The sequence below is a fragment of the Mixophyes fleayi genome, chromosome 1, assembly GCF_038048845.1.
Source record: "Mixophyes fleayi isolate aMixFle1 chromosome 1, aMixFle1.hap1, whole genome shotgun sequence".
In the NCBI taxonomy this organism is placed as follows: Eukaryota; Metazoa; Chordata; class Amphibia; order Anura; family Limnodynastidae; genus Mixophyes; species Mixophyes fleayi.
The window spans coordinates 153722384-153738394 of record NC_134402.1 but is presented as its reverse complement, the minus strand read 5'-3'; the positions used below and the strand labels follow the sequence as shown (position 1 = coordinate 153738394).

The 16011-nt window shown below is 37.9% G+C and overlaps 1 protein-coding gene across 1 annotated transcript in view; it reads right to left on the bottom strand.

The window, feature by feature from the left end:
• Positions 1-16011, bottom strand: part of LOC142139696 (ovochymase-2-like) — a 70010-nt gene that overhangs the window by 42267 nt on the left and 11732 nt on the right. Inside the window, exons 7-12 of the mRNA XM_075197576.1 lie at positions 14039-14224; positions 12790-13011; positions 10744-10884; positions 5953-6189; positions 4378-4563; positions 2960-3074 (exon numbers count right to left, since the gene is read on the bottom strand). Of these exons, the coding sequence (XP_075053677.1) occupies positions 2960-3074; positions 4378-4563; positions 5953-6189; positions 10744-10884; positions 12790-13011; positions 14039-14224 (1087 nt within the window). The remainder of the gene's footprint in view (positions 1-2959; positions 3075-4377; positions 4564-5952; positions 6190-10743; positions 10885-12789; positions 13012-14038; positions 14225-16011) is intronic.

Below are 16011 nucleotides of genomic sequence, written 5' to 3'. Positions count from 1 at the left end.
GAGGGAGGGAAGGGGTAATGTAAGCTGCAATTATGGAGGGAGGGGTGGATGTAAGCTGCTATTATGGAGGGGGGTGCTGCTATGCTTTATGAGGGAAGGGGGGGTATGCTGCCATAATGTGTGAGGGAAGGGTGGATGTATTAATATAATGTGTGATATGAGGGTAGGGAGGTTGGGTGTCTTAGTACATGGGTGGGAGGTAGGCTATTAATTTAATGCTGACGTTTAGGTGGGGGCTAATTATTTAATGGGTACTATTTTATTTGTAGGGTGCTGGTGGGTCAATTTAATTTATTGATGGGGCTTTTTAATTTAATGGTGGGGTCTATTAATTTCAGGTGAGGTATTTATCTGTATTGCAGTCACAAGAATGCTCTCTGTATTGTGTGGCGGTCATAGGAATGCTCTCTGTATACTATGGCGGTCACAGGAATGCTCTCTGTATTGTAAGGCGGACACTAGGAGGCTCTTTATATTGTGTGTGTGTGTGTGTGTGTGTATATATATATATATATATATAAAATTATTAATTTCGTGTGATGGTGATAAGGGGGCACAATGTGATAAAGATGGCTCCATGGCACGGTGTGATAAAGTAGAAACTGTGATGGAGGGCACAGTGTGATGAAGGGGCAGTGTGATACAGATGGTACCGTTACATTTATGTTTTAATTTGTTTCAGTGAGTTTTATTTCAATAACCAATTCATTTTTTATACAGCTAGCATGTGAGAGCTGCATTTAATGTACTTTGATTCTATGGAGGCTTATTACATAAAGATCCTTACAAAGCCAGACCGAGAAGAATGGGGAGGGAGGGGGTTTCAGTGCGGTCTAGAACTTGTAAAGCGCTAGCCACGGCCCCACAGTAGGTTGACCACGCCCACGCGATGATTGACACTCCCACTTAGATGGGGGGCGCCGGTTCCCTATCTCGCCCAGGGCACTAAAATGGCTAGTTACGGCACTGATTTTGAGTAACATAGAAAAAAAGTACATCAAAGGCCTGAGTCATTAATGAACCAAAGTCCCATTACGTGCCATTTTTTGGGTAAAATTGCTCTGTGCATGCTCAGAAATGGACTATACGCCAGTATCCCTCAGGTACATGCTCATTAGTCGTATCACTTGCACCAGCTACAGGGCAGGTGTACCTGCATAGTGATAGAGATGATGGCCAAAACAATTAAGATCAACTAAGACCAATGGTAAAAATGCATTTTATATACAGTAGATATTAATAACATCCTGATAAATGTATTTCATGCTACATTTGTTAACACACTACACTTTGGTGGTCTCTCTGTGCCTTTTTGGTTTAAAGGATACAATTTTATTTACAATTGAATAGTTTGTTCAAATATTTCATGTAGTTTATTCAATACTGTAGCGTGCTGGTTATTTTTATAGATAAGTTTAGTGGTTGTTCTAACCACATATGTTTTTACGCAGTTATTTTTATATAAGGCAACTGTATTGGATGCTTTTCTTTTCCAATCAGAATAGGTGTCTATCTGTTAATACACAGTCACATAACATATCAGTCTTCCATACCTTACAGGACACTTAACTTGTCACATTTAGTGTCCCAACAGCCCCACAGCTAAATGGCTATTTTTCCATTTTTGTGTGGGCATACATGGGCAGCATGGTGGCTAAGTGATTAGCACTTCTGCCTCACAGCACTGGGGTCATGAGTTCGATTTCCGACCATGGCCTTATCGGTGTGGAGTTTGTATGGTCTCCCCGTGTTTGTGTGGGTTTCCTCTGGGTGCTCCGGTTTCCTCCCAAACTCCAAAAACATACTAGTAGGTTAATTGACTGTTATTAAATTGACCTTAGTCTCTCTTGGTCTGTGTGTATGTCAGGGAATTTAGACTGTGTGTGAGTTCTCTGTAGAGCGCTGCCGAATTAGTGGTGCTATATATATAGATGATGATATCTTCATAAGAATGATATTGTTGGGCAAGCAGTATAAGCCATTTTTATTTATTATTGCACTCTGATTTTATATTAAACAGCTTTGGTCTATGCAATAGCTACAGACTTAATGTATTTAAGTCACAGCTAATCTCGCTTTCTGACTACAACTTACGAAACTCATATCGGCACATTCCAGCACAAGCCCCCTTTGTGCCCTAGTGACCTCATCCACACACTCTCTTTATTCTAAGCAGCTATACTACTACTGCTATCAGTGCTAGCCACTGCAACAATTGATTTCCTGTTCCCCCAACTTCTGGCAAACGCAAAAACACACACTTCACTCCCGATTGGTCATTATATTGCTTTATCTTTCTGGCTAGCTTCCTTGTTTTTCAAAGTTTTTTTTTTAAAGCCTTGATATTACCAACTCAACCTTGTTAATTTCCATGTGGTAGAACACAAACCAGCTATGTGAATGCTTCTGTATTTAATGCAAAATGAAAATAAAGAACTTTTCACAGAATCTCTCCGCCCTCTACCCCCCTCTCTCTCTCTCTCTCCCCCCTCTCCCATTCTGGCACGTGACTGGATGTTTAATTCAGTTTAGATGTTGCCACCCTAGGTAATTTTCTCAATTTGCCTTTTCCTTTGCCTATTAGTTGCACAGGCGTAGTCACCCGGGACGTTCCAAACACTTTCAAACAACAATAACGCATAAAATATTTTTTTTGTACAGTTTATACAGCTAGTACATTATGTAACAGCTGTTTTCTCTCAGTTACAGCATAAAGTCACATGTAATGTTTTTGTGCTGGACACTTTTATATATATGACCTTGTACAAATGTTTGAAAGTATCTTTCTGTTTATGAACTGACATAAAGAAATTACACTTAGTGGCGTGGAATTTACTTTGTGTTGGACATTAAAAATTTTTTTCCCTCTGCATTCTAACACTCTTATAAATATTAATGTTAGTCTTTGCCTGGGGCTTTGCTGTTCATCTGAGTTTTATTGGAGCCAAGTCTCTCTTACATTACCTGCATGGACACTTGCCAAGGCCAGGTGTGAGGAACAGCAGGTTCTCCATTGACAATTCTGGAATTAATCTGGGGGCGATTTGTTGGCTGTCCACACTTGGTTGGCCATTCTGAAAACAACAAGGTTAAGCTAACATGTGATTTCACAAAGCAAAAGTGTTACAAATGACTTGCTGTTTGCTGTTATATATACATTTTTTTTTTATACAACCGAATCACTCCCAGTTCTCAGGGCTCCTCTAAGAGGAGGGAACAGCTCAGTTAAATGTTAATGTTTAAGTAAATCTTTAATAATGAAAATGTCTAATTAATAGTTTTATATTATTTGCAAACTATAGGGCTACATGTTTGCGCTATTAAAATGAAACTATCATGACATCATTTTGTAATACATTCTATACATATACTACTGTGTAGTACAACATAACCTGTTCTTGGACTAGGATACTGCAATGCGCAGTGCTGCCCAGCCTGTTCTAAACAAGACATTTTGGAAGCTATAAAATAAAGCAATAGATTCTTAAAATATTTTCCTGCTTTGTGTTTCATTTTATTTATTTTAACATTGAATTAAACATTTTTATTTTATATTCAGGTACCTAGTTTGCTATTGATTCTTTTCTAGGGTGTACTTTCTGGGTATGTGTAAATGCAGAAAATCAAAAGTCAGGTGTAGCTTTGTAAGCCTAGTAGAAGAGAACATTGTATCGTTTTAATCGAAGGACGAAAAGCCAGATGATGAGAGATTTTTCACTTCACCCTATGGGGTAGATTTATCAAACATTCTAAAAAGAAAAAGTGGAGGTGTTGCCCATAGCAGCCAGATTCTGGCTGTTATTTATCTAGTACATTCTAGAAACTGATAGCTAGATTGGTAAATCTACCCCTATATGTTATAGTGGTTACTGCAGGTGATGACCTCTTCCGTGTAAAGTTTACCTTTGCTTGGGGATGAATGTTTAACAAGGAGGGTGGTAACAAAACAAATGCATTCAGAAATGCTTTATTCTCAGAATAAATTATGTTTTAATTGCAAAAAAAATAATTACAAATTTACAAATTGTTTAAACATTTTTGCAATTAACAAATTATTAATTGTTGGAATAAAGCATTTTTTAAGCCCAACGTAAGCCTAAATGGGGCTTCCACTTCGCAGCTACAGAGACAGGTTCGGCAAACTGGTAAGTTAACGATTACCTCTCCGTGGTGGTATCACTGGGGTAGCCAGAAATATCGTCCATAAGTGATTTTATTGCCACAATAAGAGGCAATAAAAATTCAGACTTATAGCCACAATCAGGGCACCATTAATAAATAGGCACCATGGTGTTTATTTAACAGTACTTTTCTCTATAATCTGAAAAACTCTATTCAATATCAGTAAACAATAGTATAAGGGGTAACAGGCAATACCTATTGATATACTGTCCCAAGGATTGGGAGCTGGAGGGGCTTCTGTTGGAGGCACCTGCAGAGGATCCGTGGCCCAGTAGGCTCGGAAGCCTTTTGATTCTGTGAACAGATCACTGTGGAATCGGAGTGTAACGATGTTACTCTGACTGGTAATGGAATCTGGTAGACTAGTACCACAGAAAGGACCTACAAGAAGAAAAACGACCAAAAACTATAAACTGTCCAAAGTTTTAAAAAGTATTTCACACATTCACATTTTTAGCTACAGAATATAAGTTTAGTGCTGCAGTAGTCAACAATCTGAATTTTACACAAATGTTTTTTCTTCTGCATATATATATATATATTTAAAAAAAAATACTTTTCAATTGAGAAAGTATATCCACAAAGTATGCCACAATAGTGAAGTGAATCACCCCCTCCTAATGTTAGAGAGATTTTTGTTTATTATTCAAACCAAGTGATTTTTATTTTTCTCGTGACACATAGGGCTTATTTTGGAAGAAAATTGGGATATGTTTCTCTATTTTATGGGAATTATAGTTGTACGTTTATCTCACAGACATATAGGGCCTGATTCATTAAGGAAAGGAAAGCATAAAAATAAGTAACTTTGCACCTTGGCAAAACCATGTTGCATTGGAGGGGTGTAAATTCAAAATGAGATTGCAGATTTATAGTTGAGGTAGGGCATGTCCTAGATCAACTTTACATTTCAATGTACAAATAAAGCTATCAAGTATTTGTGTGCTACATGAAAAAAACAACAGTATTTTCATTACATGCAAAATAATAAACTGATATGCACCCCTTGAATTGTGACATGGTTTGTCCAGGAAAAAATGTATTCCTTTTTTGCCTTACTCTCCTTAAAGACTCAGGCCCATAGTTGTACGTTTTCCCAGACGCACATTTATCTGTGGTGATTTCACTATTTCCGAATGTGGAAGTGTCCAGATTAGTTGGTATCTCCTCTAATGAATTGTGGCAAAGCCAGATTTGAGGCAGTACCTGAGATGTCAGAAGGTGCCTCGGGGATGTAATGAGGACGTAGCTGACACAAACCTTGTAAGTTCATTCAGCAGGAGCACTTTCCTCACTTGGCTAAATTACTGGTCACCAGTATATCTAGTGCAGACATAAACTATTAGTTAAGGTTTGGATCACAAGAGTCTAGATTACCTCATAACAGGTGTTAGTGTTCCTTTCAGAGCTGCCATATTCTCGGCACATATAGCATAAACCAGAGAATACAACCAAACAGTATAAGCATCTTGTAGGAAAAGTCTTTAAACCCCCTATAGATCAACCCTCCAGCTTGCATTAGCTATCAGGGTTAGTCAAAATGGGAATAATCCATGTCCATTTCCCTAGTTTTAGGGGTATCACAGAAAAATATAGAAACTGAAAACACTGCCTCTAGCAAAAAACCACAGGTAATTATCATAGATCCCTAAAGGCATTCCTGTTTAAAAAAAACAGAACAGAACAGGCAAAAATAGATAACCACCAGGCTAGCTACATGAATATATGCATCATTTATTAACATTTATTTTGTTACTTTGAAAAACATACCATATTTTACAGCTTTGCCAGAACTTTCTTCATATGCTGCTACATAATCATAACAGTTCTTGGTTATAAAGTCTGGATCTTCCAAGTCGAAATGAGTGAATGTCACAGTCACCTTTTTCCCTTGTGGCACATGTAGGTGCCATATGCACAATTTGTTGGGTGCATAATTATTAGGCCACTGAGGAGACTTAATTACCCCGCTCTCCTCGGTGGAACTTCCGCCACACGATTGGATTTCTGGGAAACAAACAATATTAAATTTGCATACATTTGTAAAATTAATAGTCTATCAGGGATATATGTGGTGGACTGTAATTGATATAAGTGTCACTGGCAGAGGGGTTCCCAGGACAATAGGGGTAGCCCACCACCTGTTTCTTTGATTATTTTTTTTTTTTAACTTTGTTCCCCAGTTCTTCCACCTTTTTTAGATTAAAATTCTGTGTTAACTGGAAAAGAGTGAGAAAGCCCCTGGGCCTTGACTTGCCTGGCCCAAACTGATCGTGACTGGCCCTGGCATTGAGCTCTTTCTGCTTGGCTGGTCCCTCCCAAGATACCGGTCACCTATTCAATGTCCTGCTGCTGACAGTGCTGATCAACCCCTGCCCTAACTGACTCAGCTCCCTGTCTGTCAGCATAGTGCAGGATGCTTAGGCTGACAGAACACACAGTCAGTCAAGACTCCGCTCCTCCTCCCTGATGCTCTATACCTCCCTCATATTTACATTACCTCCCGTTTCTCCGCTTCCCTCTACTCCTGTTTCTCCTCTTCCCTCCCCTCCTGTTTTTTCCCTCTACATGGGCCAGTCCTTCCCTCCATTCTTCAGCACATGTGCCACTGGTGTCAGCTCTCTACATGTGCAGATACCGAGGTGTATGCCTTCCATACCATTCAAGCCAAACAGAGAATGTAAGTGTGGTGGTGTGTATTAACGAATGTATCAGCTGGAGGGGTCTATTCAATATGGGTTCTCTTTTTGTTGGTGGGGTTGGGACTTGGGGTATATGTGACAAGGGAGAAGGATAGGGGAGCATAACTGACATGGGGAGAGTGGGGTAGGCCTAAGTCATATAGTCCCTCCCCACTCTCTCCTTGTCACATATGCTCCCTCATGAGGGTTGGTCGGATAAAGTGTGGCAATGGGACTCATGACCTGAAGAGAGGTTCATGCAGCAGGACCATGTAAATCTCAACCACATTCAACATTTTTTGTCTGTCATTAAATTATTCATATATTGTGACTGGGTAGGGGGGCCCTGCACCATCTCCTGCGGTTGATGGTGTTTATAGCACTCAAGAGATTTCACACAAGTCCAAAGAATTTGTGCAGCTGACATTAGTCAGATTTATTCAGTAAGAAAACAAAAGAAAAGTCTAAAACAAACAACTTGCCGCTCAGCTCTAACTATACACTGGTTACTCCTGACTAACAAATAAAGAGACAAAACAAAAAGTAGTTTCAGCACAGTTTACTTACAGGCAGATATCAGGCTCTTTCTCACAGAGACTCTGCAGCCCCTGTCCCCAGGCAGTGAGAGACTGACTGAGCTGCCTTGACGCCTTTAACTAACACCACTCAGGTGCACCACCTGATTACCAGCAATTACTGGTAACTGGAAAGACCCAGTTAATGGGCCTGATGGATGGAGCCCACCCTCTGTCTCCATCCATAGTCCCAGAATGGATATATATATATATATATATATATATATATATATACAAGTTAACCCGTGCATGATACTCATGCATTTTTTTGTCAAATAGTGTCAGTATACCAAATTTCAGGTCATTCGGATGAGCCCTTTCTGAGAAAATAGTTTTTCCACAGACACACAGACACTAACACACACCGCTACACATGCAGGGGCGGATCTAGAAAATATTTGTTCCCCGGGGGGATGTTAGGGAGGGGTAATTTAGGCCCCGCCCCCTTTCCGACTTCTGAAGCTGCCGGGGGCTGCACAGTATGTGCAGGTCCGCTCGGCAGTGACAGGCAGGGACAGTGTGCTGCCCGGCTGCTCTGATTGTGTTTAAAACACAATCAGAGCAGCCGGGTAGCACACTGTCACTGCCACTGCCAAACGGACCTGCACATACTGTGCAGCCATAGGCAGCAAACCCCTGCTGAGGGGGGCGATTGCCCCGATCGCACCCCCCTGGATCCGCCACTGTACACATGTGTGTTCATGAGGTAAAATTACCTCACGAAAATGAGTTTGACCCCTCAACTCGTCAATAATGTCAGTATACCAAATTTCAGCCCTTTTTGAGGTTTTTTTTCCACACACACTAAGAATTTAGTAGGTCAGTTAACCCGTGCATGATACTCACGCATTCTAGTCAAATCAAGCTACTTAAGGTGTTAAAAACTCCCCACTGTCACCCCCGGCAACCATCAACCACTCCCAACTTTCACTTCTCCTTCAAGAAATATATAGGTCAGTGTATAACTCTGCCCAGCAGGTGGCGCTGCAGCTTGTTTTTTTTTTCTTCCACACACATACAGACAGACTAACACACGCCACTAGACATTTATATTAAAGATATATATATATATATATATATATATATATATATATATATATGTATATATATATATATATATATATATATATATATATATGTATATATATATATATTGATTTAGTTAAATAAATTGGGATATAGCTAATGTACCAATATCATACTGATATTGAAGCTCAAGTATCAGAAGGAGGAACATATGTACAAATACATCAGAAAGTAACAGTGCAGCTATTCTTTAAGGTGTGCATGCTATATAAACATGTAAATAAAATATTATAATTAAAATATGAAACTGCAGCCCAAAAAATGTGAGAAAGAAAAGAGAAAAATGAAAATCATTTGTGATTATTATTTAAAAAGGACATGTAATGCACGTATGAACAGGAAACAAAGAAAGGGGAAATAAAATCAAAGTATGAGGTTTATATTTGAATTAAGAACAATATGTACAATATAAGCACTATTATATAGGTTTGTAATTTTGCAATCCATTTTAATGTGTATTTCATAAATTTCATAAAGAGGAGCCTATAGTAACTGCTTAATTGGACAGCATCAAGCATTGGTCTCCACTCCATCCTCTAAAAGCAGCTGGGACCTATTGTTTTACGTTAACCCTACAGCTTCTCAGTAATGACTTAGACATGTAGCATATGAATATTATCCATATGTCTCTTGTCATAAATACTTCTAATTGCTATGAATATTAGTGGCAGCTTTCTCTGTCATATTCATAACTTCAATTCAATCAGCTATAATAACCAGCCATATATTTCAGATGGAGTGCTTCATTGTCTTTATTATGTATTTTAGATTATGAAAAATAGTTACTGCTCAGCTTATTTTGCTTTATCATTTTGCTTTAATATTTTAACTGGTGGATTTGCCTTGAAGAGAGGACTGTGGTATACACTGTAAATGGAATATGACGTGTCACAGAGGACAGTTGTCACAGTTATAGCATCACTCATTTACACGTAGTGAATCATTGCACTGACTGTGTGAAGTTTATATATTTTCCCCGTGTTTGTGTTGGGTACCCCCAAGTGCTCCGGTTTGTTCCCACAGTCTAAAACCATCCTATTAGATTAACATTAATGTGAATTTAGTCTGTATGCTGTACTGTGGCAGGGACTGATGTGAATGATTAAACATTCTCTGTAAAAGTGCTGTGTAATATGTTGCCAGAAAATGGGTTAATAAATAAATAAATAGCAACAAAGCCAAACATTCTTTAATTAGCATTGTAAATTGCTGTGGTGCGTGCACTGTGTCTTATAGACCAGTTCACTCCTGTCTAATATACTAAATAACATTGAAAATAACTCCGGGTTTTCCCCACCCTGCCATTGGTATTAAATTCTTAGCAGCAATCCTCCCAGTGACTATAGGAAGAGATTTTCAGTGATCGTATATGTGTGTACGATATTATCACTGATTAGAAGCAGTATTTTACTTTCTAGATAATTTCCAGAGAAGATATACAATTCTACCTTTATGTAGACCTTAACTGCTAATGAATTAGAGCACCTCATCTGTCAATCCTTGTTATACTCTATCTGCTCTCATTAATATTCTTATAATACATACACAAGTGTTCCTAATACATGTATAAACCTTTGTAAATGTTAAGTTCTGATGTCATCGCTCATAATCAGTCTGTTTTGAGGTTATCACTGAAGTGTTCATTAGGAAAACTTACCTAGTGTAAATAGTGACATCATGCCTATATGTGTTACTGATTTCCTCTAGGAGTACATTATGCCATATTTTACAAGGTAACACCCTCTAAAACACAATATTTTTGACAGCAATCAAGCCATAAGAAATTGTAACACACTACATTCTAAAGTATAGAATGCTATGCCCTCTCTCTTTCCCAGCCTGGGGCTAGATTTACTAAACTGCCGGTTTGAAAAAGTGGAGATGTTGCCTATAGCAACCAATCAGATTCTAGTTTTCATTTATTTAGCACATTCTACAAAATGACAACTAGAATCTGATTGGTTGCTATAGGCAGCATCTCCACTTTTACAAACCCGCAGTTTAGTAAATATACCCCTTGATCACTGTGAAAACAGCATCTGGGAAATTCACTGTTTAGGGGGAGTTATCCTTTACATTTAACAAGTGTGTATTTTATATTATGTTGTCTATGATGATGATGTTCACAGGGCTGCAAAATAATTGAGCTTTCATACCCTGTGGGAAATTACCCTTAGGAACATGTCAGCCTTCATCGACATTGGTGCTTTGACAAGTACCTTCAATATCATCGGGGTAGACCTCTTCCCACTTTGCTTCAAACCCATAATCTGTCCTCAGTTGATCTGTTGAAAATTTCAGGAAAAGGAGGTTGCTGGAGCTGATGATCACTGGAGGTTTCAAATATCCACAGTAACTCCCTGAAATAACAATGCAGAACAGGGGATGAGAACTTTGAGGTGACTTTCCTTTTGAAACAGTAATACTGATAGAGGTCCTGGTAGTATTTTTGTACACAGAAAAATATTAAAGCAAATTAAATGTAAACATTTAGTATTTTTATTCATGTTTATAATTCTTTCTTTCATATGATATAAAAATTAGAATGTTACAACTTGTAGCAGTTAGCAGTCTAAAATGCTCTTGAGGTTATAAAAGCACAAAGAGAATATTGCATAAACAGAAATGCATTGCGTTTTAATTAATAACACTGTTACTTAAACTAACAGCATAATTAAAATTGTTTGTAGTTTATGTTTATGCTTAACTATGCGCTCTTTATAAAACATTTAATATGATTTTTTTTGTTAGTGTGTACATTTGCAGTATTTATCATTAACTAATATGTTAGAATTAATTAGACAATCCTGTAGTCTAGAGCATGTATAATTATCCCTATTCAGTATCACCAAAGGTGATCTAGCTGCTGTGCGAACCCCTTGTAGGGACACAGTGATTCTGTGACTATAAATCAAACTGATTGACATTAAGTTGACATTCTATTTATCATTGATCACTGGACACTACTTCATATTGAAACGACACACCAAAAAATTATTTGTATCAGAGTGCCACTGTAATTTATATGGTCATTCTACAAGGAATGTTATTATCATCCAGTTTAATTTTATTATTATACATGGTGTATGCAATATTGCATGTTTTGCCAAGACATTATATAGTAATTATTATAAATTTGGATGGACCAGATGCACACAATGGGCACACCATCTAAATGTACAGCGTACAGTGTTTGCATAACATGACAAAATAATAGCGTTTGACCAGTGCATCTCTAAAACACATTACTCTTGTTTTACTCACCAAGATGATATATACTTTTATATATACATATACTTTTCAAGATACATTGTTTCACTATGCATAAAGTGAAAGTAGAAGCAATGCTTTATCGCAACATATTTTATTGGCCAAAATGCTGCAATTTAGTCGAGTTCATGGAATAACATTCAATAAGGAGATAACATTATATATGTTTCAGTAGAGCACATATCTATTGTATAACAACATTAAATTATGTTGATTTTGATATCAAAGATAGTAAACACAACATTTTTGGTCTAAATTTTTTTTTTTGAAGTATGTGTCACTAAAATATTACTCTACAGATTCAAATCTGAAAAATATAAAAAAAAAAGTAATGCCAATTCACAGTCGAACTAACTGACTATCACCCTGAATCAAACATATGGTATTACGGAACCAATCTAATCGTACCCAACTGCTAATGCTCTTCATTCAGTTGAAATCAAGTTTTTCACTCACTCAGTTTTCACTCAACCATAATAACCAGTAAGTTACAATATCACTAATTCCCCTTTGGCGCCTATTTCTATCCAAGATTAAAATTATTTCAGTAGCTGACCCTCTCATTAATTAAAATCAAGTGTGTATGTGCCCTTGCAAAAAGACATAAGTGATCACATTACCAAGAAATTTAATGCTAATTAAGACTTTTTACCAAGGTAATCTTATGCCTTTTTCAAAAAAACATATGTAAATGGTTTTCTAGGTTTTATGCTTGTAGTGGTCCATGTGGAATAGAAAACTATCATTCTGCACAATGCCATCAATATGTTATATGAAAAGCACACATCCTTCTCAAGCACTCACTGTATGTAAAAGGTGCCACACAATATTATGGTAAATGACAAAAAAAAAGGAGTGGAGCATGCTCGTCTTATGTGCTATATTATGGACTAAAGCGCTCTTTGACTTCGGTATGTTAACTTTATAGCATAACATAGGTAAATAAATTAGTTTTGAGAGTTCATTTCTGTTCAAAGATTTTATATTGTGCGTACCTATCACATCAAAGCTGTCCGATATTTCCAGTTTGTCTTCAGTGCATGCTCCTATCTCGCCATCCACAGCAAGCTGGTTAAATGTCAGTTTAATAAGGCAGCCAGGAGTAACTGAGATGTTCCAACTGCATTGGAGATTGGAGGGATAAGTATCAGGATAGTTCATGGAGTGAATGATACCCTTACGTCCATCTTGCAGAGCATTGCTGCCACAGCCAGACTCTATAGATAACAAAAAGAATGTACAGGATATATGTATGAGACGGGGATATATATATATATATATATATATATATATATATATATACACACACATATGTGCTTATTTATATGTATATATATATATATATATATATATATATATATGGTGTGATGATGGGAGATAAGTTATCAACATATTTCATTGAAAACTGAATAGAAATATTTTAAAGGCTACCATTAAAACTTCTAGGGCTAAATTTACTATACTGCGGGTTTGAAAAGTGGAGATGTTGCCTATGGCGACCAATCAGATTCTAGCTGTCATTTTGTAGAATGTACTAAATAAATGACAGCTAGAGTCTGATTGGTAATAGGCAACATCTCCACTTTTTCAAACCTGCAGTTTAGTAACTCTAGCCCCTAGTGTTTCTATGACAACAGAACTATATTAGAAAATGGCCATTACACCTTAGCTCTATATGCTGAATTCAGGCTTGACTGGCAATTCAAGCATTTCCCAGAAGAGCAGGTGTGCCAGAGAGGATTTAGGGGGCTGGTCAGGGACCCCCAACATTTCTTGAAAAGGGCTGCTTAGTGCTTAGCATCAGTTCTGCTTTTCATAAAATAGTTACATCCACTGTACACTCTCTAACCGGACTTAAGTGCATACTGGGTCAGTGGTGGAGCCACTACATAGACACAGCTGTGAATGATCATTAGGCTAAGCAAAACCTTTTTTCACGTCATGCACCAGCACAAATGAGGGCTAGTATGTCGGGGCTGCTTTTTACCCCATTTTTTCTGTTCATCTGATTTTTACATTGAATCTCTAATAGACTTGTGTTGTATTTATTGTAAACATTCAAATGTGTTTCTAGCAGGCTAATTTATCGAATCTTTAGATAGACCAAGCAGGGTACGGGATTCACTAAGTTCTATGATACTGTATTGCTATACCCTGTGTTCATGAACAACAAAACCGCTTTTTATTTGCATTATCTGCATTTTAATGATTACAACAGAAGACAAAGAGAAAAGATGTATTAACCGATATAATGAGGCGTTGTGGCTATGGTGGTGGTAGGGCTCTCCGTTGGAATAACACTTCCTTGAAATCCAGTGTATTTAGCATGAAATACTCCTTGCGCTCCCTGTTGATTTGATCTGTAATGAACAACCATTGTGTTTGAGGTGGAAACCACAGGCTCTGGGATTTGTTTTCCGCAAAACTGACCTGTAAACAAAATCACAATTATTTTTTATTTAAAAGTAGTATAGTAACCCAGTTATTGCCCTGTGTGAAGCTTAAATGTGGGGATAAGAGTTCAGAGAGACAAGCACTGTTTTAGTAAATGCTCATCTCAGTATTGCATATTGTTTGCTGTAATGTGATTAATATAAATTAGTGCTGGGCAAAATTAATTAAAAAAAGGATCCAATAAAAACCCGGTACGCTTCTTTATGCATGCCGGTGCACCTGCTACTACACCTACACCCAAACAGATTTCAAGGTGCACACCTACTTCCTGGCATTTGGAAACAGCCCAGCAAAAAAAATAAATCTATGTCTAGTTTTGTGGGTTGGCAAATGCTCTGGAAAATCAGCAGGATGAAAACAGTATAAAGTCACATCAAAGTCCAATCAACTGACTAAGACCATTTCTTTTCATCATTTAAATGTTTCAGGTTTTCACTTAAAATACTGCTGGGGTAAACTTCTTTGATGTATTAAATTATTATGGGAGTAAGGGGACATTGAAACTGTTCTTTATTACATGTCTCACTTTTGTTTATTTGAAGCTTTTTGTTACAGTGGCTGATATACGCCTACAAATGTGCTTTGACATGACCTTGGGAATAGCAGATATCAGAAATCATGGAGAATTCAGGTACTTTAGTAGGGAGAAAAAGGCTATGTGCCCTCCTGCAAGACAAGCAATGTCCCTGTAAATGTACCCTTCCTACTCCGTTATCTCATAATAATAATCATATCCAGCAATTTGGTTGAAAACTAGGCTTAGCCATGTAACTAGTCTGCATTTAGGAAATGCCACCAATTCCTTCTATTGACCAGTGCAAACTTTTGTACCCCTTTATATGCCACCACTAAAAATTGAGGACAATACTGGGTTACAGAAGTGCACATGTCACTAAAACTGCTTACATATTTATGCCATTATATTCATAAAATGTATTTTATGGGATATACTAAACAATTCTTTCAAAGTTTGCAAATATGTCTGTACATATAAAAATTCAAAGGCTTTTCTTGAATAACCAGAATATACTGTATCCCATAGCAATAAGTCAGATGCCTGCTTTTACAAGTCCTTTTCACTATACTATAGAGCTAGTATCTGATTGGTTGCCCTTACTTTAGGCTACAGCCAGGGCCGCCATCAGGGGGGTATAGGGGTTACTATAGGAAGGGGTCTGGCTCACCAGGGAGCCCATTACCCACTGATGCTGATGCTGATTTTGCTATCAGCGAACTGTTCTGGTTGACTAGCCTGGTGGGAAAAGCCGCTCCACCCACAATAACATTTGACCCGACCCTTCTCCAGTCAAATGAGACTACATATCACATATGGCTAATAAGACCTCATCCAGTGCCTGCAGATAGCATTCTAAGATAGAACAGTAGGTGTAGAAATCTAAATGTCAGAGACTGGATGAAACAGCTCCAGTGCAGACGGGGCATGTGGTTTGGACTGATGCTGTGTAAGGGACATGTGTGGAAGTCTGATGAGCATGTAAGGGTCATGTGGATGGTCTGAAGGGCATACAGGGAGGTCTGGTGGGCATGTGTGGATGTCTGAAGAACAGGTAAGAGGCATGTGAGGTAGTCTAATGGGCATATAAAGGGTATGTGTGGAGGTCAAATTTCATAAGGGTAGGTCTGATTGGCATATACAAGGTGGGGAGGTCTGAGGGGCATATAGAGGAGTTTTGGAGTACGTAATTGACCTGAGAGCTTGTGGGTGTCTAAGTGCATGTAAGTGCAATTTGAGGCAAGTGGGG